The sequence below is a fragment of the Oryzias latipes genome, chromosome 10, assembly GCF_053564925.1.
Source record: "Oryzias latipes strain Hd-rR chromosome 10, Olatipes_Hd-rR_3.1".
Classification (NCBI taxonomy): domain Eukaryota; kingdom Metazoa; phylum Chordata; class Actinopteri; order Beloniformes; family Adrianichthyidae; genus Oryzias; species Oryzias latipes.
The window spans coordinates 6,186,843-6,212,161 of NC_136246.1; the positions used below are offsets into that span (position 1 = coordinate 6,186,843).

At 45.9% G+C, this 25,319-nt stretch overlaps 2 protein-coding genes across 4 annotated transcripts in view; one reads left to right on the forward strand and one right to left on the reverse strand.

Annotated features, from left to right (window-relative positions):
- On the forward strand, positions 1-13,883 carry matr3l1.2 (matrin 3-like 1.2). Of its 2 annotated transcripts, none has more exons than XM_011473155.4 (22): positions 1-120; positions 850-1,783; positions 2,475-2,536; positions 2,866-2,904; positions 3,532-3,614; positions 4,640-4,689; positions 4,759-4,875; positions 6,765-6,890; positions 6,966-7,142; positions 7,735-7,859; positions 7,953-8,277; positions 8,342-8,500; positions 8,937-9,033; positions 9,129-9,145; positions 9,541-9,663; positions 10,836-10,967; positions 11,227-11,355; positions 11,596-11,726; positions 11,792-12,071; positions 12,139-12,283; positions 12,354-12,469; positions 13,500-13,883. In XM_011473155.4, the coding sequence occupies exons 2-22, from the start codon at positions 1,022-1,024 to the stop codon at positions 13,554-13,556; spliced, it is 3,252 nt and encodes a 1,083-aa protein (XP_011471457.1). In that variant the 5' UTR covers positions 1-120; positions 850-1,021; the 3' UTR covers positions 13,557-13,883. The 2 variants fall into 2 exon arrangements, with proteins under 2 accessions (XP_011471457.1, XP_020557406.1); XM_020701747.3 differs by having other exon boundaries at positions 9-120; positions 847-1,783.
- matr3l1.1 (matrin 3-like 1.1) overlaps positions 13,868-25,319 on the reverse strand; it is a 17,720-nt gene continuing 6,268 nt past the window's right edge. For both annotated transcript variants that reach the window (XM_078953888.1, XM_023959521.2), the window contains 16 exons: positions 23,402-23,527; positions 18,690-18,806; positions 18,488-18,612; positions 18,040-18,410; positions 17,702-17,783; positions 17,466-17,626; positions 17,240-17,400; positions 16,890-16,959; positions 16,782-16,810; positions 16,586-16,711; positions 15,091-15,221; positions 14,790-15,021; positions 14,556-14,687; positions 14,295-14,367; positions 14,073-14,194; positions 13,868-13,997 (listed from right to left, as the gene is read on the reverse strand). In XM_078953888.1, coding sequence (XP_078810014.1) covers positions 13,965-13,997; positions 14,073-14,194; positions 14,295-14,367; positions 14,556-14,687; positions 14,790-15,021; positions 15,091-15,221; positions 16,586-16,711; positions 16,782-16,810; positions 16,890-16,959; positions 17,240-17,400; positions 17,466-17,626; positions 17,702-17,783; positions 18,040-18,410; positions 18,488-18,612; positions 18,690-18,806; positions 23,402-23,527 — 2,091 coding nt within the window. In that variant the 3' untranslated portion in view covers positions 13,868-13,964. The remainder of the gene's footprint in view (positions 13,998-14,072; positions 14,195-14,294; positions 14,368-14,555; positions 14,688-14,789; positions 15,022-15,090; positions 15,222-16,585; positions 16,712-16,781; positions 16,811-16,889; positions 16,960-17,239; positions 17,401-17,465; positions 17,627-17,701; positions 17,784-18,039; positions 18,411-18,487; positions 18,613-18,689; positions 18,807-23,401; positions 23,528-25,319) is intronic.

The window sequence follows — 25,319 nt, forward strand, 5'->3', positions numbered from 1 at the left end:
GATCAACCATAAAAGAAGAAGTAAAAACAAAATATCGCGAGACTTTGGGATCACGTCGCGTTACTTGCTGAGTTTTTCATCAACAGCTGCTAGCATATTACGCAGCCGGAAAAATACAGGGTAAGAGCCCCTAAATCTACGAGAAAACTGTATTTTTGAGCGATATTTGATACGAATATTTCATTTGCTTGATGCACTTTTGTAAAGAACACAACACGCGGACTTTGACTTCTCTAATTCGCGCTTTATAGCTCGGTAGACAACAATTGGTTTCGGTTTACGGATAGGTGGTCTAGCTTTCACTGCGGGTATTATTAACTTAACGAAGAACTTTAAAACTTTAATTAAAACACACGCTTTTCCAAGCAAACTCATAGTTTGTCAATGAATTGCGGTGAAAGCAACATTCACCCCGCTTCTTTACTCATAATATCTGCCACAGTTAGCGCAGTTAGCATAGCAGTTGCCTGTTCTCCGTTGAACTAACACTTGGAACCAGACGGTCAGGTTTCCTGCAGCTTCTGCGTGAAATCTGTGCCGTGTTTGGTCTTTGCCTGTCTTTAGACAGCGTCTACAGCCATAGACATGCGTTTCTTTCTCCGGCTTGTCTGTCCTCGAAAATGGCTCCATCAATCTGTCTCTCTCATAAGTTCATCTCTTGTTCCTTCCCGGTCTGCAATGGCCTTTCTGTCTCATCCCTTGTTAAATGTTCCTCATGTTGACTGTGCAGAAATCCCAGCCACTCCAGTCCAGCTCAGGTGGCCCGGGTCACGTGGCTCGTGGCCTCCCTACCTGCTGTCAGTGGACCTTTTGTTTGAAGCTTGTCTCTGCCTCATTGTGTTTCAGCAGAAATAAGACGTTCTTCAACGGACAAGAGGAGTTCGACTTCACTTTGCCCAATTTTTTATCATTTAAGCAAGACATTAATTGACGTTACCCCCTCCACCTTTCTTTAGACCCCATTTTTCCACCTGCTTGGCTCCTTTTCTCTGCCTCAGAGAGCAGCGCCCCTGCTGATGTAATGTCTCAGTCAGACGGCAGTCAGAAACAGTTCTCTGTGGGTCGTGGGCTCCTGGCTGCAGCAGAGACCTTGAACTTCAACATGAATGAGCAGCGTTCAGGGCGGCCGATGGGGGGCATGTCCTCTGGTGTGGGAATGAGTGGGGTGGAGCATCCGGACGGCAGTCCCCAGATGCCCCGGCGGGGTGGTGGCAACAATCTTGGCAGCACCATGAAGCTCTTTGCCAGCTTGGGGCTATCGCCCTCCGACCTGGACGCCCTTGCTGAGATCCCAGAAGACGAAATCAGTGTGGAGACGCTGCCTCGCATTCTAATGCAGCTCAAGAGTCGCAAAGGGGAGGCAGGAGAGCGGCGGGCAGTGTCCTCCATGTCCTCTGAGGCTGCGTTTCAAGGAGGAAGGGATAGCTGGGAAGAAGGCCGCATGGGGAGGATGGGCGGCCCCTCCATGGGTGAGGGCCCGGCCCGGTCCAAGCCCTCTGCAGACTTTGGGTACAGTTCCATGCAGAACATGCCCACAGGCCGGGGCCTCGGGTCCAGTTTCAACAGTGGTGGGGGTGGGAGAGGAGACAGGCCTTACCCTGAACTTTCCCATCAAACCTCCTACGGTGGGCTGGACATGGGGCCATCGCAGTCTGACTCCATCTTTATGCAGAGGAGGATCGGCTCTCCGTCAGTCGGAAAAGTCCAAGACTTCTTGGGAGTCATGCCCTCCATGTTCCCCCATGTGTGCTCTCTTTGTGACTTTGATGTTCATTCCACCATGGTGAGTACGTCCAGTCCGCTTCCTCTTCTCTACTCGTAAATGTTTCAGTGCAGACACTTGAGCTCAGCTTCAGCCTTGGCTGCTTATCATCCTCATTTTCCCAGCAGCTGGAGCTCCAGGTTTCTTCATAGAAATTCTGATTTAATTCGCTTTTCAGGACGAGCTTTCATTTTCTGACTCTGACCCTGAAGTTTTCAGCATTTGCCAGTCAGAACCTGTAGTTCAGCTGTCGCTCTCCTGTTTCCTGTCTTGTTCAGTTGAGGTTGACAGCTTCCTCTCGTCCTCTTGAGTCTGCAGAGTTCAGGGCAGACAGAAAGTTCGGGCAGCCTTGATGAGCTCGCTGTGACCTGCAGCACTCGGAGCTTAAAGCTCCTCATTTGTTTAGGAGCTGTCAGTCTCAGTTATGACAGGCTTTTCTTTAATCTTAGCGCCAAAGATCAGTGCCATTTGGCTTTTTACCAACATGCCAGTCATTTTCTCCTTTCAGCAGTCAGGAAAAATTTCACTTTGTATGAAGACACTAAACTTCAGTCAGCTTCCATCACGCTGTCTTTTTCAGCAGAGCTGTGAAATTGAAACCTACTTTTCTGAGTTTGGATTGTTTTCTAGCTGACAGTTGGAGAGCAGAGAGCAGCGCTCTGTGGTGGCATTCCTGCTGAGTGTGTGTCAGTAATTCTGCTTTGACCTACAGGAGTGGAACCAGCACGTTTGCGGCCTCCGACATGCTGAGAACCGACGCCTGCTTCTGGACATGTGAGTGTGCAGCTCCTGGAACCAAACCTCACCTGAATGAAGTCATTATTTTTCCTGAAAAGTTGAGCTTTTCTGACATGCTGACACCCCTTAGTGGTGTTGATGTTTCTGATTTGTTTGATGTTTTAATAGTTAGTGTTATTTTTCTGTGGTGTATTTAATGAAATGTTCAGAGCAGTTTGGTTGTTTTTCGCTCAATTTCCTCTTCAAAATATTGATATGATTGCAGTTTTCTTTGGGCCTCATCTCCTTCTTTAGACATGCAGCTTTGTGTTTGCCTCTTCTGTAAGGAAATGTCCTAACAAGATGTTTCTTTTTTTGAAATGAAGGTATCCAGACTGGGACCCCAGCTTGTCTCCAGGCAGAGGGTGAGCTCTGTTTATTCTGCTGTCTTCCCTTTAAAGACCCGCTCCAATGAAAATTCTGTTGTTGGTGTTTTTGTGGCATTGTTCGATGAGGGGGAGGGCATATAGAAATAAAATCAAGATTAAAAATGCGTTAGTTGTTCGTTATCCAAATCAGGAGCAGATGAAAAACCCAGTTAGAAAAAGCTTGTAGTTGTGACGCACAAACTACAGTCGGCAGGCCTCTAGCTCCCTGCTCTGCTGCATTCAGATGCATCCACTTTGTCTGAGCTGGAATCTGGATCAAAGCTTTCCGGCTGCATAGCTCTGATATCGCTCACCATTTTTGTTTTATTGATTAGGTTTGGTTGGCGTTGTGAGGCTGCAGGAGAGCGTGTAAACAAAGGCATGATGGGGAATGAGCTCATGCTCCAACAGTCCACAAGTCAGAGGCAAAGTTCTTGATAAACTCCTGCCGCTCTGCAGAAACTATGTTCTAGAAAACTATACATGTTACAGCGTAGTTAAAGGACCAGTGGGAACGCTTTATAATAGATCAAAAGATGATCAAGTGGGGCTTTAACGAATCTGCAGGTTTCTGAAGATTGATGTGGAGTCAAAGCTAAGATAAGGGGACTCATTGTTTTCCAGGGGCCGCAGGGACACCCCCAACCTGTCCGCTGGGCTGCTGGGACCGGCCCCCATGTCTTCGGCAGGGATGTCCTCCAGCTGGGGTGAGACTCAGTAAAGCACCTGCTTTAAAACTAACATGCAGTTCATCTTTGCTGCTGAGAATTTAGATTCAAGATAATTGAACCTGTAAGATAAAACATAAAAATATAACCGTCTCCAACATGACAGCAAATAAAAAACCCTGAAGATGATAAAAGTAAAGATTAGGGCTGCAACGATGAATCTGTTTCTATTCCTAGGAACCAACCAGATCCTTCTGTCTGAGACAAGCTGTTAATCAAATTGACTTGTATCATTGAAAAATCGTTTCAAAATATATATAAAATATATCAATTTTGGAAAATACCATTTAGATTGAGACATGGTAGGTTAATTTTACTTTAACGTAAAAACAACCAAGTGCATCACAGCAAAAAAACTGATCAGTCCATCATCACAGTCCAATGTGTGGACAGACTTTGAATAAAGTCATGTGACCATCCAGTGTCTAGAATGTTCTCTTTGGATTCTTTGGATGTGGAAAAACATCAGTGGTGAACTTTAGGAAACTAACATGTGAATGGATTTGACATTCATTCTAGTTTACTTGTTTGTTTGGACACACATTTAATTTCCACTTGATGATCTGGAAGAAATCCAAGAATCTGGAAAACTTCACTGTTCAGTTCCAGGTTTATGAATTAAATTGTTGTTCAAATTAATCATTTCAGCTCTAATAAAGATAAATCTATAAATACTGATAAATCTTGATCTGTGGAGAAACTTTTTAAGACTTTTTCATCCACTTCATTTGAAAAACTTAACAGCAGGGAACATGATAAAAATATATTTCTCATTGTTGGATGTAATCCCTGTTGAGAAGTTTTTAAACTAACCTCAGTTGCACAACAGAAACATTTCTTGCATTTGTGACTGCTGTCTGTGGGGGGGGGCAGTGATTCTGCATCAGACCTGTGCAGCCACTTGGACTTCTCATTGCTACTGGACTTTACCTCACGTCACTGCCTGGTGTGGTTGTGCTCACTGTTGGCCGTTTGTGTTCTGACATTGTGCGTTTCCTCGTCAGGAGGAGGTGGAGGCCCCGGCCTGCCAGGACACAAGATGGGTCTGAATATGGTGAGTGTGAGCTGGCTGTGCTGCAGGTTGTCATTCAGCAGCGACTGAGGGTGAACGCCGTGTCTCCAGATGAGGAGCAGAGTGGTGGTGGTGAAATATGAGCGGAAGCCTCTGAGCAACAAGACTCTGTTCGCCTTCACCGAGCCGTTCGGCCGCCTCAGGGAGCACCTGGTCCTCAAGAACAAGGTGAGATCACAGGCTCTGCTCCACCCATGACGCCCGTGGGTGAGCTCTGACTGACTCAACATTTGACTGCTGTATTTTCACCATCATAGGGTGCACTGGGGTATAGGGCGCGGCCTCCGTTATGGGTTGTTGTTTCTCTTTCGGCTTTTCCCATCTGGGGTCGCCACAGCGAACGAGTCGCATGGGAAACTTGGCAATGTTTTACGCCGGATGCCCTTCCTGACGCAACCCTCTCAAAGCAACCGGGTTTGGGACCGGCATAGAAGTAGAGAAGGGAACAGGGAGCACCCCGGAGTTGAACCTGGGTTTCACGGATGGAAGGCACCGCAAACCAGCACGAGCTAAACCGGCCTCCGTTATGGGTGAATTTGCCATTTTTAACACATGCAAAAGGGGCACCAGGCACGTAAACACACACCTAGTGTGTGTTTAAAAAAGACAGGGGGAGCAAAACTGAGTTATTTTTTCTGTCATCAATCAGCATCCAAAAATCCATCAGTCCTCATCTTCTACATTTGAATTGAACAGCTGAGCTAAATTTCTATTAAACACGCCAGCTTCCCTTCCGTCATCGTCAGAGTCCGTCTTGTTGCCGTGCGGCTCCTCATGAAGGATGCCGGCTTTTCTGCACTTTGAAAGCAGAGCAAGCAGACGCGTTAGCTTCTACAGTCCATTCACATCGTGTGGCGTAACTCGCCCGGTGCTGCCTCCCAGTCTTAGTAAAACTGTCCACCATTCAACAGTGTGACTCACTGGAATGTCAAAGGTGATCAGCACCACGTCCAGGTTGGTGATGTGGCTGGGCTGGAGGTATAATTCTGCAATCTTTTCACGGCAGTATGAGAGGAAGATGAACAGCTTTTCATTGTAATCTGCTGGAAGTCCCTGCGGCACCGTCATCCTCGCCCGGATGGAAAGATGACGGCGTTTCATAAAACGAAAACAGAGACGGACCTCTCAGCAAATGTTCACTTATCATTTCCTCTGCAAACGTTGCTGCCTTCAGTCCAATGGTGGCTGTGGAGACGCTTCTCCCAGCTGTTCTCTGATGGTGAATCCATCGCTCCAGTCGATCTTCCACCTCGCCTTGTTTCCATGTAAACTCAACTGCGTCCTCTTGACTTGTCAGAGTTTGTTTTCCTGCTTCCTCCATTTGTGAACCATGGATTCATTCATCTTGAATTCTCTGGCAGCTCCTCTATTCCCACGTTCTGATAGCTTGCAGTTTAAACTGTGCTTCACAAGCGCGTCTCTTTGCAGGCGGCATTGTTCTGCATGATGAACATACCTGCACCTTTGTACTGTTTGGGGGGTGTCTTCTTTCACGTCCTCACTTCCCTCCTCACCGTTCTCATGCTGTCCTCTCCTACGACCTCTTCACCGCAGTCACACAACACATTAGGCGCACCGCACTATTGGTACTTTGGACATTTTGAAGAACATTTGAGACTTTGAAGTGAGCCTTATGATCGTGAAAGTACACCTAAAATGGACTCTCTTTCAGCTTTTAATTACAAACAACTTTAAAAGTTCAAGTGTGGATTAGTTCAGCACAAGTTGTTGTGGCATTTTCTCTTCATCCAATGATCACAGTGTTGTCCCCTTGACTGAGTATGAGAACCGGACGGGTTGAGTGTGATGTCACTCACCCCGAGTCCAGCTTAAGTCCATTCCATCACCTTTTTTTCCCCAATTCAAATGCCGCCATGTTGAAGTGCAAAAACATTTTATTTTCATCTCTTAGCTCACTTCGTTAGGAAAGTAACTTCTTTCATTTCAAGATTTTAGATGACGGGTGAAGACTATCATCTGGAAACTCTTTGAGACTGATCCAGAACTGGGTCCTGTTGTGCTGCCCCTCAGTGGTGTCTCCTCTGTCTCCACCACAGGCCTTCCTAGAGATGAGCTCTCATGAAGAAGCTCTGGACATGGTCAACTACTACAAGCAGCACACGGCGTCTCTGTATGGCAAGCCCATCACGTTCTACCTGTCCCAGAGGCTGATGTTTATCGAGGTACCACCCTCTTTCTGCTGCATCAGGGGGCTGTGTTCGGTCAGACCCTGACTTGTGTTTCTGTTGTGCCCTCAGAAAGACCCCCAGATGTCTGAGGGGATGGGCGACCGACCCATGAGGGATGTCAAAAGCCACGGCAGCAAAGTGGTCTTCTTCTCCAACCTCCCCAGAGAGGAGGAGAAGAAGAGGGAGCTGCTGACCATCGCTGGACGTTTCGGAACTGTGGACAAGCACCTCTTCTTAACCGACCAGGTACATTTCTTCACAGCATCACTTCCTCTTCATTAGATTTTTAAAACATGACTGCAGAAAATCTGTCATCTGTCAAATCAGTTCAGGGATTTAGATGAATGGACTGAAAAAGTCAAAATAAAATGAACACAAATGTGGAATTCTGTTCTAAAGAATCGCCACAGTAATATTCTTTTCTAGTCGCCTTTTGGGATCATTGCTTTGGAGTCATTGCTTGAAAAAAGTGCATTTATAATAGTGGACAGACACTTTGATCCGCTCAGCAGATTCTCACATCAACCTCTGTCTGTCCATGTCTCTAAACTCTGCTGGAAATACTCTAGTTTGAACTTCATGTTGAATTAGTCAGAATAAGCAGAAGCTCCATTCAAGCTGAAGATGCTCTGAATGTGTTCAGTGACGTACTTTCACTTTACCTACACACAGAAACCTTCAGATAATGTTGGGATGCAGCATCACTTTTCACTGAAGCCAGCTCAGCGTTGGTCTTCTCTGACACCAGGAGACTGTTAGCAGTGCCTTCCTGTTTCTCACTGGAGTTACAGCCCTAAAGTATCTTCTGTGTCGGTGATCCTCATTGTGTTGTGTGCAGGCTTTTGTCCAGCTGGGAACTGTGGAGGACGCAGAGATGCTGGTCAAGTATTACAGCGTGAACCCCCTCACCATCAGAGGACGCCTGATCCGCCTCAACATCTGCACCAAATACAAAACCCTCAAGTGAGTCCCTCTGTTACCGTGACAACCTGCCCGCAGGCGCATTCGAGCGTTCTGCAGCCGTGACTTATCCGCTCGGTCCTCCGTGTTTCTCAGTGTGAACCGCAGACAGAGCGGCTCTGCAGAAGAAACCTCCACCCGCAGGAGGAGCAGAACACGTGAGAGGTCCTCAAGCCCTGCAGCCAAGAGCGCCTCCAGAACCGCCTCCTCCAAGTCCACATCCAGGAGTAGGGAGGAGAAGAAGAAAGAGGAGGAGGAGGGGGACAAAGAAAAGGCGGCGGAGGAGGAGGAGGAGGTCACAGGAGTGGTGCAGGGAGCAGAGGATGAAGAGGAAGACCATGCATCTGATAAAGATCCAAAGGAGGAAGACTCTGAGAAGGAAACGGTGGTGAAGGATGTTAAAACAGATGAAGAGCAAGAGGTGAGGAGCAAATGGAGGCTCAAGACACTGAACAACCTTGACTGAAAACACTGCAAACACACAGGTTCCTGATGACGTCACACCTGTGGAGGAGGCGGAGCCTGAGGCCAAGCAGGAGGTGGAGCCAGAAGGAGCAGCAGAAACCTCATTGGAGGAATCCGAGCTCAAAGAGGAAGCCGTGGAGAGCGGCAACACGATGGAGGGAGACGTACCTGCAGAGGAGGTAAGATCTGCTTTAAGGAGTCCCTGAAAGCCTTTCGCTGATGTTCCTCATCTTCACCTGTCAACACTGGAACAGAGCGGCTGAAGTGACCAGTCTGAGTCTTTGTTTGTGTCTGGAGTTAAAGCCTTTTATTTTCACCTTTTGAAACGCAGCAAACACCTCTGCTTGTATAGCCTCGCCCCTGTTGGTTCAAACCACTGCAGAAGGAAAGCAGCGGTTAACCTCAACTAACACCCTTTAAAAAAGCTGAACATTCAAAATGGCTGCCAAGCAGCTTAACAAACATTTGTCCAATCATGCCTTGTTGAGGAAGCAGGTAAACTTAGGTGAACACTAAATGTGACTGAACATGACACATATTTGATCATTTACCTCAAACGATGAGCTGTGGTCTTCTGGGGGAGCATGGCTTCACTGACACTTCTGGTCTCTCCAGCTGGACCAGGACTTTATGGAGAACATGGAGGACTTTGTGACGCTGGATGAGCTAGAAGAGGATGAGGGCGACGCCCCCGGGGAGTCGGATGCCACAGGTTTGTGTTGTCACGGAGCTTCAGCTCTGCCTGGAGTTTGAAAATGAGCTGAGCCCAACGCTGATCTTTCTTTCTTCTTCTGTCCTTTTCTGCAGATAACTCCAAGAAAGGGGTACGAGCCTGTGGGTCCTGAAAGACCCCAAACAGGACATGAGTTGTTCCTCTGTTAGGTTCAGCATCACAAACCGTTTAGAAACTTCATCAGATTGTTTGAAAATGAACGTCTCCATTTGTTTATTTTTCATGTTTATCAGCAGAAAGAAAACTCTTTAGCTTCTGTCCCAGAGATGATGGAAATGACTCTCCTTTTGGGTTCTGGTCTGGTTTTTCTGGGATGTTCTATAAGGAAGCAGTTTGGCTGAGTGAGAGTCGGGACCAGAACAGTAGTTCAGACCAACTTTCTGCTAGACTTTACTCTGAGAAGTTCTTCGTCTGGATGCCTGTGTTGCTGTGATCTTCATCAGTGCAGAGGAAGAAGCTGTGATCATCTGTTCTCTCCTTCATCAGGGGATGAGGGTGGTCAACATCGTGGGCTTCAGGCGAGGTTACAACTTTGTCAACGAGCTGCTGGAGCTCGCCAAGCCATTTGGGAAGGTGGTCAAACACCTGGTCCTGGACCTGCGGCCTGAGGTAGAGCTGCTTCCAAGAAGCCAACATCCCATAAACTTTTAAACAGCTGTTATTCATTCTATTGGTCAGAACTGTTCCTTATCTGATACGTTTTTTAACATCATCCTCAGTTTTATTTCTTTATTGCAAGTTATTCAAGTTATAAACTGACCAATCAGATGCCTCAGTAAAAGCATGTGGTGTAGGCCCAGATTTAGCCTGCTCCACTATGGGGCGCAGGTAGATTATTGTGGGGGGGCTGACAGTGCTGACAGTTTGGGTTGTCATAATCCTCCCTAAAAGTCACAGACACCCTTGCTGTCATCACATCAGTTCATCTATCCATAGATCTATGCTGAAGGCTCTCTCTGACACTACACTCTGCCTTTACCGGGCTTGGGACAGGCACAAGCAGGACACTGGGTTGTGCCTGTCCAGGCTGCTGTTTGTACATTTCTCCATCTGTTTGTCCGTCCATCCTCAATTCTTTTTGTGTCTTTCATTGAATTATTTAGATTTTTTTTGTTTGTGTGTTTTGTTTGTTTGTGGGGTTATTTTTATTTCTTTTGTCAGATGTGGATTTTAGCGGGGCGTCACATTTGGAGGGGGCACTCATGGCATAGATGGGGCATAGTCGCCCATGCCCACATCCACCTTGAATGTGGTGCTCGCTGGCCCCCACCTTGAACGTTTGACAGATTCTTCTGAGCCCCGCTTTCAGTGGTTGGGGGTGTGGCCTTCCAACAAGCTTTCTCCTGATTGACTGTGGTTTCCATGGAAACAATGTCTCAGATTTATTTTGACCAATCACTGCTTACTGGTGTTGTCCGGCTCCAACATGGCGGCGTCCGTAGCAATAAGTTCACTTGGTTGGAGCCCGGCCGTCACACTGGCTCGGTCCGGTCCTCAGATGGTCATCGGGAAAAAACGGATACATTCTGATCAGACGAGGCTCAGGCTGAACTCTGGTTGAGGAGTTCTTGGTGTCTGAATGGAGAAAAAAAACTTGTTTCTGATCAGAACAACCAGCAGGAAGAGTTCAAGAAAAACAATGAAAAGAGTTGAAAGATTCTGAGTGGACTGATGTATTTGTCAAATCTAAAACATTGAAATTGTCCGACTTTATTGCATTTAATGTGGTTCTATTTGTGTGTGTGTGTGTGTGTGTGTGTGTGGCTCATCTTCCTCCTCAGGCTTACATTCAGTTCCAGACGGAGGACGAAGCTCGAGCCATGGCCAAGTTTTATGGGCATGGTAACGTGACGGTGTCCGTGTGCGGCCGGCCCGTCAGGGTCAGCCATTCCCTCAGTTATCCCACCATCCAGGTGAGTCACATGACCCCTCAGCCCCATAGCACACCTGCAGGAGTCGACCCCTCATTTGGTTTTTAGTAACAAAAGCGTCTCCTTCCTGAGAACTGCTGGAAGTCGGTTTTCCATTTGGACCTGGTTTTAAATCTTCTATGTTTATGCTCAAAATCTTTATGCAACACCTGAACTGAAGCTTCACAGTTGTCCTCCCACGTGGACAAATGTCTAGACTAACAAGACATTTTCTTTTTTTCCTCATGTTTTGTGTGTGCAGTGCGGCTCCAGCAGGGTGGTGTACATCGGTCAGATTCCCAACAACAAATTCACCGACGAGGAGATCCTGGAACTTGCCCAGCCGTACGGAAAGGTCCAGAAGTACTTCCTGAACCGGATCAAGAGAGAGGTACTGAAGCAAACTGCCGGCACAAAATGTACATCATTGTAGAAGAATCAGTAACCATGTCTGTTACCATCTTAACCCTTTCACACTGGAGCTTTAGACACTTGAGCTCTTCATGCTAATGCCTCACTATGTAGCCTTAACAGGCCCAAGTCTGGGTCTCACTTTTTTTATTTTCATGTGGAGCAGCTGTCGTGAGTTTAAACTGAACCCAGAAGACAAAAGCTGAGTTTTGCTCTGCAGTGTTTTCTGGAGATGGACAGACCTGAGGACGCAGAGAAGATGGCAGAGGCCTGCAAGTCCAAACCGCCGAAGTTAAACGGGAAGCGGCTGACCGTATACGTCAGCAGGAAGTACCGACAGCTCAAACACGGGTAAGTTGTGTTTTCAGATCTGTGCTAAGCTGCAGCTCTTCTTCATCTCCTCTTTCTCTTGGAAGTCATCGGTGTGCAGCCAAGAGGACCAGCAGTCCGCCTCCAAAATCCTCCGAGGAGCTCCCTGCCAAGAAGGCCAGAGAGGAAGAAGAGGAAGAAGTGGAGAAGAAAGAGGAGGAAACAAAAGAGGAAGAGACCAAAGAGGAGAAGAATGGGGTGGTCGAAAAGGAGGAGGTGGGGCAGAAGGAAGCAGCAGACGAGGAAGCACAGAGCTCTGATGTTGGAGACTCAAAAACAGAAGAAAACTGTGAGAATCCTGTGGAAGACTTGAAGATCGATGAGGAGGTAAGCCTTCATCGTGGTGGAGCTGATCACTGATGGACCTAAAGGTCACCAGAACTCTGATCTGCAGGAGAAACGGGAGGAGCAGCAGCAGGACGAGGAGATGGAGACATCCACCAATCAGAATGGACAAACTGAAACTCCGCCTCCTGTTGACACAAAGCCCAGTTCGGCGGCTTTGCCGCTGCCCCCCTATGACCCAGAGACCCCCGTCGGTGAGAATGTGGCTCCTCGGCTGCTGTTCCCGGAGAATTCTAGTGTTTACAATGTTTTGTTGGTGTCCAGGAGTGGAGCACGTGAAGATGGGATATTACTGCCGCATCTGCTTCCTGTTCTACACCAACGAGAACACGGCCAAGAAGACGCACTGCAGCAGCCAGGCGCACTACGACAAGCTGCAGGTGAGCCGGCACACCTGCAGAGGGGGGCCGCTCCCACTGGAGAGCTGCCCTCATGGGCGCCGCCCCCACGGGAGAGCTGCCCTCATGGGCGCCGCCCCCACGGGAGAGCTGCCCTCATGGGAAGGGCCCCTTTGGGTAATGACCTGCAGTGCAAAAGAACTAGAGAAAAGTCAAAATCAGATTTATTATTATTTTTCTATTTGGTTTGTTTGATGCTTCATTTTATTCATGAAAAACTGCAATTATTAATTTTAAACAAATTTGTCAAACACTCAAAATTACAGCAAAGATTTATTTTTTACTTTTATTTTTCTAATTTCCATTGAAAACCATGTTTAATGATGGAAAATAATTCCCTCAGATAATAAACAAAAGTGGATTTTTAAAAACAAATGACATTATGAACCAACACAAAATAGATTTTAGACCCAATCGTTTTGTTGCGTTGGTTATTTAATGTTTCTACATAAAGGTGACTGACTTTGTGTAGATGAAGAGTTAATTCTGTGGATTCTGTAGATGTGACCAAAATGTTGACTGATGAATGACAGGACTGGAATCTACAGACGTCATGCAGTGGAGTCAAAGCTGGAGCTTCTCCTTAAAGCTGTCCCGTCTTTTATTAGCAGAGCTCATTCTTCCTGTTCTCTAAGGCAGGCTGGTGGTCCGTTCAAGAAAGCAAATCTGGACTCCTAAGGTGCAGCCTTACTGGCACCTTGAATGGAAGCCTAAAAACAGATAAAAAAATTGCGTAGCAACATGTTGAACGAGTGAGTTTTGAACGTAGACGTCTAAAACGCGATGAGGGACTTTTCATTGGAAGTGGTGGCTTGAAGGCGCGTTTGCAGGGCAACGTGAACGCAGCTTTACATGGACGGCAGAGCAGCTGCTGTTGGCGCTGCTGAATAACGAATCCAATGTGTCTGAATTTGCAGTAAAAATCTCAGCCAAGCTGTTGAGTTCTAGAGACCCCCCCCCCCCCCCCCCATGAAGATCTGTTTTCTGATTGGTCGTCATGTCATTGTTTCAGAAATACCTGGAGAAGGAACAAACCAAAGGAGAGAAGGCCAAGAAGACATCAGGCTGAGAGCAGCTGGGAAAGAAGTCGCCCTGTTTCACTTTTATTTAGCTATAGTTTTAATCAGGAGTGTTGTCACGGCAACCGGGCAGCCCCTGACTGACTTGTGGGACACAAACTTCTTCAGTGTGGTGCGTTCAAACTTCGTCATTTGGGCTGTTATGACGGTGTTGGCCCTTACTGGGCTCTGTCTAACGCCTGGACCTGCAGTGTCCTGTGGGGGTTGGAACAGGATCCATGTGGTGTTCAGGCACTGCTGCGTTCGAGTCCTGATTATTCTTTTACCAGTTAACTGTGTTGATGTTTTTCAGAATAAACAGTTTCCTCACAGTCGAACATTTATTTATTTTTACAACTTGAATCATTTTAACATCCCGTTTTCTTTTGAGTTCTGCAGTGACGATCTTCAGTCTGAGTTCAGCTCGTCCACGGATCTTTTCCCGTCTTCTCCTGAAAAACAAAGCAATGAAAAAGCTGCACCACTAAATTCTTAAAGAGTAAGGGAAGCTTTGTTTCCATAGCAACCTGGTATTTGGCATAGTGGGCCGGCGTGCGGCAGTGGTCCCCCTTTGCCTCGTCCTCGTCAGAGAAGATCAGCTGACACAGATTGCAGTAATAACCCACAACGGGACGCACAAACTCAGCTCCTGCAACACAGTTCCAGACGCACAATGAATGCTGGGACGTTAAACGGGCCTACAGAGAGAACGGAACCCCAGAACCAGGATGTTGGCGTGTTGATCTTACCAATGGCTTTGGAAAGTCTTTCTGCTTCAGTGGCGCCCCCTGCAGGTGCAAATGGTGGCGCCGCCACAGCATTCTGTAAACACACCAAGAGCCACAGACGTTACCATGGAAACCCGTTATTGTGATCCTCTTTAGTGTAGTCGAGTGGTTTGGAGTGCTCAAATGTTTCTTTCGTAGCTCTGATGGTAACAGGAACGGATGCGTTCCTGACGTCTGCTCTAAAGAAAGACCTGCAGACGTCTGCAGACATTCGTCTCTGACCTGTTCAGCGGTTTCTGGATGATCTGATCCCTCTGGATCCCTCACTTCAGGTTCATGGGAGTCGCTCAGCTTCTCGGCGTCTCTTTGCTGTTGGAGATCCTGATCTTCAGGTGGATTCTTTTCTTCGGGAACCTTGGGAGCATTTGAAGCTGTTATTTCTTCCTCATGTGTCTGAGATTTTGGAGACCCCCCCCCCCCCCCCCCCCCCCCCCGGTTCTGAGGACCTCCTCTCACCGTTTTGTTTGCTGGAGTCTCTCTGGTCTCTTTCCCCTCAGTTTTATTTTCTCCTGTCTTGTCTGAAGGAGTCTCTTGACTCGTCTCTGGCGTCTCCTCTCCTTCCTGAACCTCCGTCTCTGATGCGTCTTTCTCATGAACCTCCTCAGATGGCTTCTCCTCTGGTTCTGAGGTTCTCCTGTCACTTTGCCCACTCCTCCTCTCCTCGTCTTCGTCACCTTTAACGTCCCACCTGCAGAGAGACGATGGCGTGAGAGGCTGAATGCAGAGACGCAGGAGGTGCGGCGAGCAGGTTTCTGACCCGTCGGTGAGTCTGGTATTTTCCTGTGACACAGAGCCGGTCAGCCGGCAGCCATTGATGCTGATGCAGTTGGAGTTCAGCTCCTCTGCAGCAGTTTGAGCCTCGGAGGGACTCGACATTTCCACCAAGGCCTGAAACAGACGAAAGCCAAAGATCCAGACTTAGTTTCATCCTCTTAAAGTTAGCGAAGGTGAGAGGAGGAGAAATCGGGAACGGTCCGAGTCTGAGCGAGGAGCAGAACAACTAGAACCACAGAAGCAACATTTGAGAACAGCTGTTCAAAAAACTAAACTGGGAGCAAGAGCCAAAAATCAAGTGAGGACGGGGCCTCTGCCAGTTTCCATTTGGAAAAAATGAATGAAATGACTGTGAAATTCAGCAAAGTTAAAAAAAACAAAACAGGTCCACTGCTGTCTTTAGCCTCCCCTAGAAGTGATAACACAATGAATCATCATTTCTGAAAGAGGAGATAATCCAATCCCATGATCCTTTGTGCTCTCTGAAGCTGAGAAGCATCGAGGACCTGCAGATGAGTTTGCATGTTGTGAACCATGCAGCTGCTGCAACGGAACACTTCTAAACTCTTTCAGCAGGAGATTCAGATTTAAAGCTTTCTTATTATCAGAGGTCATTCTTCCTGTTCTCTAAGATCTAGATCAGGGGGGTCAAACTCATTTTCACAGAGGGCCACATCAGCATAGTGACTGTCTTCTAAGGGCCAGATACAACTTCTACATGTAACTAAATGTAATGAAAAATAAATGTAACTACTCCTTAATGTAAAATAACTCATTGAGTGTGTCAGGTTAGGTTATATGGACAGTGTTTAAGTCATAATGCATAGTTTTCCAATCTGATATTTCAAGTAAGATTCCCCCTAGATATGAATAAATACACACCAATTTTATTTTTTATTTTAAGAAAGTAAAAACTTTTATGCTCTCGGGGGCCACATAAAATGACATGGAGGGCCACATTTGGCCCGTGGGCCTTGAGTTTGACACACATGATCTAGATTGACTGTATATGAGACATGGACTCAGTGACCCCTCCCTCTTCATGTTCCAAACAGGAAGTACCTGCTGCTTCCAAGAAGCCAACATCCCATAGACTTCTATAGAGAAATAATCAGCCACGACTCAATCTGTCTGTCATAATAACCATTCTGACTGATGCCTTTCTGCAACATGTTCTTGAAAATCCTCTTTTTCCACCTTTTTTTTCCTGAAATTAAGTCATTCAACATATTTACTGACCAATCAGATGCCTCAATAAAACATGCAATGTTCAAAATGATTGACAGTTTCTCCTGAGCATGCTTTCATACGGTAGGGGTGTGTTCTTCTAACAAGCCTCGGAATATGAACATCCAGAACTTTCTCTCTGAAACAGGTTCTTGGGTCAGGACAGAAAGCTCTGATCAAATCTGGAAGTTCTGTGGCTCAACAGTCTGGACTCGGAAGGTGAGATCAAACTGAAAACGGTACACGTGCACCTGCCGCTGCTCCCGGATCAACAGGTATCGAACCACCGTCCCAAAGCCTTTCATGACTTTGATGAGCTCTGCGTCGGTGCAGCCCTGCGGCACGGCGCTGAAGGACACCACCCTGCTGGACTCCAGCTGCAACAGAAGCGGACCATCAGTGTCCTGGAGGAACCTTGGGAACATCAGACCGGACTCATCAACACACCTGAGACGCTTCACCTCCGTCACCTTCACCTGAAACAAAGGAGCAAAAACTCAAGCGGGGCATCAAGATCTGTGTCTTCCAGGGGTTTTCAGGCCTTCTGAGGTCTACCTTCATCATCTGAGTGAACTTCATCCAGAGTGATGCAGTCCTCCAGGTTCAGGGGGAAACCAGCTTCCTCCTGAGGGTCATCAAGGAGAACTTCAACAACCGCTCCAGCTGCTACTGTTCCACCACCGCCCCTCATCAAAGCGTGTTCAGTTTAACCCTTGTGCTATCTTAGGTGACCCCACCCTTACAAGGTTCAGAGCACTGTCTAGTGGGTCTAGATGACCCAACTCCAACGTTAAAGTGCCTAGGATAGCACAAGGGTTACAGAAACTGTCCTTTTCTTTCAGACACGAGGAAGGAGACGGATGCTGCAGGGAGAACGAGCTGTAAACGTGCGACAGCGGCCTCACCGTCTCCTCCTCCTTTATCTCCCTCAGTCTCTCCTCCTCTCCCTCTTTCTCCTCAGTCATGAGCTGCTCCTGATCTTCGGCGCCTGCATCCTTCACGTCCATCTCCTCTGCTCGCGCGGAAGTCTTCTCCTCATCCTCAGTTTCCATTTTCTTCTCCTCTTCTGTAAATTGAAAAAATGATTTTCCAAACCTCTTTTTGAGCCTCAGACTTGTGATGTCTACGTACCTCTCTCAGATGAGGCTGACATGTCTTCAGAGGTCCTGTTCTCCACAGCACTTTCCTCCATGTCCTCTCCCTCTTTCAGGATTTCTTCATCCTCATCCTTGATCATCCTCCCGTCCTCTGCGATCACCTCCATCCCCTTGTCACACCCGTCGGTGGACATGCTGGAGGCATCACAAACGTTCTCAGCATTTCTCAGTAGCTGTGGTTCAAATCAAAGCGCCGCTTGAAGGCCTCACCTGTCCTCCTCATCCTCACCAGCAGGTTCTTGGTGTTGGATGTCACCTGTGATCGTCTGGAGCTCCACTGTGAGAGGAGTTTCTGAGCAAAGAGGAGGATGAGGAGCAGAAGACGGTAGAAGAGTGAGATCAATGTGTTTTCCAGCTAAAGTTTCTCCATGATCATGAGACCGAGAGCAGCACTGACAATCCCATTATTTGGGTTTTTGTTCTGCCTCAGTTGGTTCTGGATTAAATGTAAAGCTGCTGTCAAACCTGTCAATCACCAGAACCACCCTCCAACCCAGAACCGGGCTTGGCCACCTCCCTGACGCTGCTCTTCAGGTCTACCTCCTCACCTGGTTCTTTTGAGTTCTCTTTATTCTGGTTCTGTCTGGAGGAGTTGCTGGATTGTTCTATGGACGCGGACCTGGTTCTGCTCCTTTTTCTTCCCTCTGAGCGTTCTTTGGACTTGGACCTGGACCTGGTTCTACCGTGACTTCTGGACGTTTTGCTGTCTCTTGATCTGGACGTGCTCTTCTTGCTTCCCTCTGATCTTTGTCTGGATCTTGACCGGGTTCTGGAGCTCTTTGAACCTCTGGATCTTCCTCTTGACCTGGACTTGCTTCTGGTCCTTTTCCTTCTTCTGTCCTGGTCTCCAGACCTGGGCTTAGGGTCAGAGTCCTTCGTTGGTTCCTCCTCTTCATACTTCCTGGCTAATGAAACGTTCCTACAGGTGGGAGCAGAAAGCAGGACTTTCAGCAGCCACAGTGACAAACGGATCAGAACCAGCTGACCTGCACCTACAGCAGGCTCTTGTACTCGTTGGAGAAGGCCACTTGGATGATGTCGTCGTTGATCTTCAGCTTGTTTGAGGAATAATAGTTGACCAGCTTCTGAGCATCAGCAGAGCTTTTCATCTCAACGAACACCTGGATGACAAACACGGAGACAAAAACTCACTCTGGGTTTGTGGACAGAACCTCGGGCTGGTTCTGAGGGGGCTCACCTTGGACGGCAGCACCAGAGTGTAGAGCGGTGGTCCGAAGCGCTTCACTATGCTGATCAGATCCGAGAATCCGTCTTTTCCCTCCGGAGCCGGAGTGAAGCTCACCACCTGGGAGCTCTGAGAAGACACAGCATCATCCCAGTGACGACCTCTGACCCGGACTGTGGGCCACAAACTAGCAAACCCGGTTCAACCGGTGTACACTGACCAGCCCACATGTGGAGGGCTCTTCCATCTGCAGCCAGATGTTCTAAAACGGTTAACCATGATGACGATCTGGATTTATGCGGATCTGTTCAAACCCAGCTGCTCAGCGGAGAAAACGCCCCCAACGTTAGTAAATCATAAAGGAAGTTTTGCAAGAACTCTGCAGAACCAAGTTTGACCGCTGACAGAACAGATGAAGAACTCAATTCTACAGAACCTCAAGCAGAAGCAGCTGAGGGTTTCTCAAGGAGAAACTCCTCGTGTTGCATCGGGAGAAAATCAGCCAGAGATGAGAAAGAAGGTTTGACAGCTTTGACTTTGCTTTTGTCCCAAATCTGCACAGCCAGAGCCATCATCCACACGCAGAGAAGACATCCCCAGAACCACCAAAACAGGTTCAAGAACATGAAGAGGACTCTTGTGGGAGGTGGTCCAAGAAGCAGAAGAAGTCTCACTTCAGGTCAGAGTTGTTGATTCAACAGTCAGAAAGAGACTGTGGGACAAAATGGTGAGTTCAAGGAGGAAGAAACAACACGGAGACTCAGAAACTGCTGAACTTTCTGTGCATCTTGTTCCACCTGGCTTGTTTTTTGGAAAAGAACATCAAAGCAACACTCAAACATGGTGGTGGGAGTGTGGTGATGTCAGGCTGAACGTATAGGAGTCGAGGCTCAAGAGCACATGGGTTCAGCAGCAAGTTGAAGGCTCTGGAGTTTCATGACCATAACCCTTCGTTCATGGCGGGATATCCTCCAACATGTTCAATTCAAACAATAATACAAAAACGATGAGAGCTAAAGTCATGGCAGTAGCTGCTTGGTTTGGTGTTATGGAGTCATGCTTCACCTGCATCGATCCATGCAGCTTTGAAAAGGGTTCTTTGTTATTTTAACGTTTTTTTATATTATGAATATGCAGAAAAAAATATGGAGGGGGTATATGGGGTCCTTATACTGTTCATAATTAAATAAATATTTAATTAAATAAATAAATATGGCCTCATGCAAATAAACAATCAACCAATAAATCTCTCATAAATATATAAAAAGATCATGAAATTGTGAAAAACCTGCACACTGATTTTAAATTAGCCATTATATTATTCAACATATTTCATTTTGCTTTAAAAACCTGTTCATTATTTTAAAACAGCATTTTACAATATTCATTTTAATCATGTGGAATATTATTATAATTGTCTTTTTTCAGAAGCTCGTATTTCAGAATGAATATTTTACAAAGTAGCTTATTTTATTTCATGTTGCTGTTTTTCACAATGACTGATTTATTTCATGAAGAGCTTTTTCAGCCGAATGGGTCTGTCTGTCAATCAGTGAAAGTGGGCGGGACCTAAACACTCATTGGCTCATCCATGGAAATCGACTCATATTCCTGGCTACCCGCTCAGCGGTGTTCCGTCAAGGAGGTGACCTATTTCAGTGATATCTGCATGGCTTTGCTGACATTAGAGATCTAATAGAGACAAATTACCTGTCTGCTGCACCTGTCTGTTTTTGTAGTTTGAGGGTTTGCGTGGACCAAACCACAGAGGAGCTCCGGTCGTCCACATCTTGAAGTCCCCCGTTGAAACACTCCTCATTCGCACGCCATTCACTCAGAGCTCACATCGTGCTTTATGTCGGCTCGCAGGAGGCGAGCTGGGGGACCAACGGAGTGAGACCAGGCAGCTGCGCAAAGCGGAACAAGCCTGCTCAGGCCTCCTGAACCTTATGATATTTGGCTGGCAAGAGTCCGCCCACTACTCTCTCTTGCTAATATGGAGATGCTAATGCATGCTTTTATCATTAGTAAAGTTGATTATTGTAACGCCCTGCTTGCTGGTCTTCCGAAAACCAACTTTAGGATCCTTCAGCTTCTCCAAAATTCTGCTGCACAAGTTCTCACCAAGACCAGGAGGGGGTCTCACATCACCCCAAATTTAAAATCCCTGCATTGGCTCCCCATATGCTTCAGGATTGATTTTAAGATACTTTTCACAAGGGCTGCACGATATGAGGAAAACTTGCGATATGCGATATTAGTGATCAATATTGCGATAACGATATAATTTGCTGTAAATAAACAAATATCAAAACAACCAAAAGCATTATTCCCATTTCACTGCAACAGTTTAAAACGTATGCTCCAAATGACCCTCGGCGAGGTAGGATGAAAAAAACATCAACATAAAAGGGTCCATCCGATTGGTGAAATGCATAAATGGATTTATTTGATTCGTTAAATGCTTCAAGCTGCCATAAGATTGTTTTAGCATATTTAAGGTAACTATATATTGCGATTTGTGATGACTTTTGCGATATGCATATTGCACAGCTTGATATCGCGATAACGATAAATTTGCGGTATATTGTGCAGGCCTACTTTTAACCGTTTTTAAATGTCTTAACGGTCTTGCGCCTTCTTATCTATCAGATCTTTTAGTAAAGTATGAACCCTCGTGGACCCTGAGATCCTCTGGCTCTGGTCTGTTAACCATTCCGTTTGTAAAAACCAAAACCTATGGAGAAGCTGCATTTCAGCACTATGGCCCCCGCTTATGGAACAGTCTGCCAGAGGACCTGAGAGCCGCAGAGAGCGTTTATGCTTTTAAGAAAAGGCTCAAGACCTATCTTTTTAACCTGGCTTTTAGCTAATTTTTTACTGCTTTTATTTATTTATTTATTCAGTTATTTATTTATATGTATTTTTATTTATTTATTTTATTTATTCATTCATCCATTTTATCTTGTTTTATGAACTTGAACCTGATTTTTAACGTTAGTTTAATTGACCTCATTTGAATGTTTTATTGTTTTTATCAATATGTTTACTGTTTTATTCTCATTTTTATTTATTTTTATTTCCGGTGCTTCCTCAGCTGGATCCTCTCCCTCTGGGTCGGCTGCTGTTCAGCCACTGCAGCTCTAGATTGGGACCTGCATCACCGCTTGGCTGTGGTGGAGCGGTCCCCGCCTGTGATTCTGCATTTGGCTGTCTATGCGGCTGTTCACGGAGGGGGAGGTTCCAATTACCAGCGTTTCCAGCATCTTGTTTTTGTGCTCAGCCTATTTCTCATTGTCTTTTCCCATCAGTTAGGGGGTGGGAGGTGTGAAAGGAGTGGGGGGTTAGGTACAGGGAGGGGGGCCCTTTTTTATTTATTATTCCATAATATTTATTATTTTGGATGGATGGATATTTTTATTCTTTTATGTTTTAATCATCATGCTTGTTTTTATATTTTGTTGTGTTTTAATGTAAAGCACTTTGTGTTACATGTTTATATGAAAAGTGCTTTATAAATAAAGTTTGATTTGATTTGATTTTTCTATTTTCATTGAGACAATGATTATAAATCAGGTCCTCTGATTTTTTTTTCCCCTCTGGAAAATGTTGATTGACCCTTTCCTGCGATGACGTTTGTGACTGTGGTTGGAAAACGCAGCGGAGATCCAGGGTTTGATTTGAGGTTCACTTCCCCGTTGTAAGCCTCCAGAGCGGGATAATAGAAAATCCAGTCTCTATGCTTTGGAGGAAACCTTTTATTTTTTACTATCACTTTTACAGCAAACTGAGCAACAGACCCTTAACTTGCACTCACACACACACTTTTACGCTGCCTGCGCACTCTGATTTACCTGAAGCAGAGACTCTCTGGGATGATCTCATGAACTGAAACATGGAAACTCCAGTTCATAGAAGCTTAGTGGAACTCCAACAACCACCCAGCCTAACTTAGACCACTACTAAATGTTAATGAGAAGATGAAAATTGCAGAACCGACCACAAAATCACTTGAATTATGCACACTCGCCCAAAGCCACTTTTATCCGCAAGTTTAGAACCAAAACTGCCCAATTTCTTGTAACACTGTGGATGTGTTGAGGTGCATACTCCCCCTAGTGTTGAGGAGTGTGCATTGCGCCGTCAGGTTCACTGAAGCGACTTCGATAGATATAGTCAGGGGAGTTAGGGTGCTGCTGCTTATGTCTGAGTAAAGGAGTAGCCAATCACAAAAGTGTCTCCGCCTTGTCTAGTTTGACAGACAGACTCATTCGGCTGAAAAAGCTCTTCATGAAATAAATCAGTCATTGTGAAAAACAGCAACATGAAATAAAAACAAAGATACTTTGGAAAATATTGATTTAGAAATCCAAGCTTCTGAAAAAAAGGCAGAATTATAATATTCAACGTGATAAAAATAAATATTCTAAAACGCTGTTTTAAAATAATGAACAGGTTTTTAAAGCAAAATGAAATATATTGAACAATATAATGGCTAATTTAAAATCTGTGTGCTGGTTTTTCACAATTTCATGATCTTTTTATATTTTATTTTTATTTATGAGAGATTTATTGGTTGATTGTTTATTTGCATGAGGTCTTATTTATTTATTTAATTAAACATTTATTTATTTAATTATGAACAGTATAGGACTCTATAGGGGTAAACCTTCCCCACAATTGTGTAACTGAAAGCATGAAGTTACTGTTTGTGGCCCTCTGACCTGTAGAAAGCTGAAGGCACCGGAGATGCTAAACTCAATCTGCTTTCCATTAACGGTGGGAGGATAGTTGGTGTGAAACTTCACCAAGTCCTTCGCCTGATCGATGGATCCGAGCTCCACAAACGCCTGCAGGGATGAAAGCCAGCATGAAACAGCAAGTCCAACATGAAACCAACACCAGAATGTAAACTGAAACCAGAACACACTGCAGTTACAGTGGCGTAATGTGTGATTATGTGTTGTCTAGATGCATTATGCCAGTGTGTCCATTATAACAGTGGTCCCCAACCCCCGGAACGTGGACCGGTACCGGTCTGTGTGATGACTGGTACTGGTACCGGTCTGTGTGATGACTGGTACTGGTACCGGTCTGTGTGATGACTGGTACTGGTACCGGTCTGTGTGATGACTAGTACCGCTACCGGTCTGTGTGATGACTAGTACCGCTCATGTGTGGAGAATCCATCTGCTACTTTCTTAAAAAGGTTCATCTGACCACTAAATTGAAACCCTCGATTTAGCAAAGTTAGCTAAGAATAAACATACAGTCCCTGACAAAAGTCTTGTCGCTTATCCATTTTGTAGAAACAAAAGCGTATCACCTCACTTTTAATGAATCCATTGGTTTTAGAAATGTCTCATATGAAAGCTAAAACCCTCCCAAATTATGTTCAATGTACTAAAATAAAATTGCTTCACTGAAGAAAGATTGATCATTTAATGAACACAGAAAGGTCACATTTTGGCAAGACAAAAGTTTTGTCGCCTACAGAGAGTAATGTGAAAACTTAAATAATTTACTTCAAAAACAAAAATATGTTGCACAACATCAGTGAATTAAGTAGTGCTACTGTGAGATATTTAATATCTTGTTTGACTTCCATGAGCTTGAAGAACAGCATCCATGCGGTTTGACAATGATTCATACAATTTATGGATGAAGTCATCAGGAATAGCAAAGAAAGCAGTCTTCCGTGCCTCCCAGAGTTCATCAAGATTCTTTGGTTTGGTCTTCCATGCTTCGTCTTTCATTCTACCCCAAACATGCTCAATGATGTTCATGTCTGGTGACTGGGCTGGCCAGTCCTGGAGCACCTTGATCTTCTTTGCCTTGAGGAACTTTGATGTACAGATGGAAGTATGCGATGGAGCACCATCCTGCTGCAGAATTTGATCCCTTTTATGGTTGGGAATGTAAGAGGTAGCTAATACTTCTTGATATTTTAGGCTATTGATATTGCCTTCCACCCTGCAAATGTTTCGCACACCCCCATACTGGATGTAACCCCAGACCAGGATTTTTCCGCCACCAAACTTAACTGTTTTCTGGGTGAATCTTGGGTCCATGCGGGCTCCAGTTGGTCTCCTGTGATGTAATTCAACTGAAGACTCATCTGAGAAATCCACCTTCTGCCACTTTTCCAGCGTCCATCCTTTTAGCAGGCTGTGGGCCTTGGCAAATGCCACATGTTTTTTCAATTGCCTTTTGTTCAGTGCTGGTTTCTGGGCACTGATTCGACCATGGAGGCCATTTTGAGACAGAATTCTACAAACTGTTCTGGTTGACACAGGGACTTGAGGTGACCAGGCCTGGTGGAGCTCTGCTGCAGTGGAAAAGGCGCTGGCCTTGGATTTTCAAACCAACAAACGGTCCTCCCGAGCAGTTGTCTTGCGGGGTCTGCCGGACCTGGGCTTGTCAAAAGCATCTCCAGTCTCTTCAAATCTTTTTCTTATTCTTTGTACACATTGAAGGTGTCAGCCACCTCAGCAGTGGATCTGGTCTTCAGCCTCTTGAGAATCAACGCTTTGGTCTCAGGGTGAATCTTAGGCATGTTGTCAGAGGTCAAGTTGTAGTTGATGTGTAATTGATCACAGGTGAGGCTGTAATCTAGGATTGGATGCATCATATGACAAGGCC

Bases quoted from the DNA above. Each gene is read 5' to 3' on its own strand.
- matr3l1.2 (XM_011473155.4), top strand. From the start codon at position 1,022: ATGTCTCAGTCAGACGGCAGTCAGAAACAGTTCTCTGTGGGTCGTGGG. The intron at 3,615-4,639 runs GTGAGACTCAGT...TTTCCTCGTCAG, and splicing joins AGGGATGTCCTCCAGCTGGG to GAGGAGGTGGAGGCCCCGGC. The intron at 4,690-4,758 runs GTGAGTGTGAGC...CCGTGTCTCCAG, and splicing joins ACAAGATGGGTCTGAATATG to ATGAGGAGCAGAGTGGTGGT.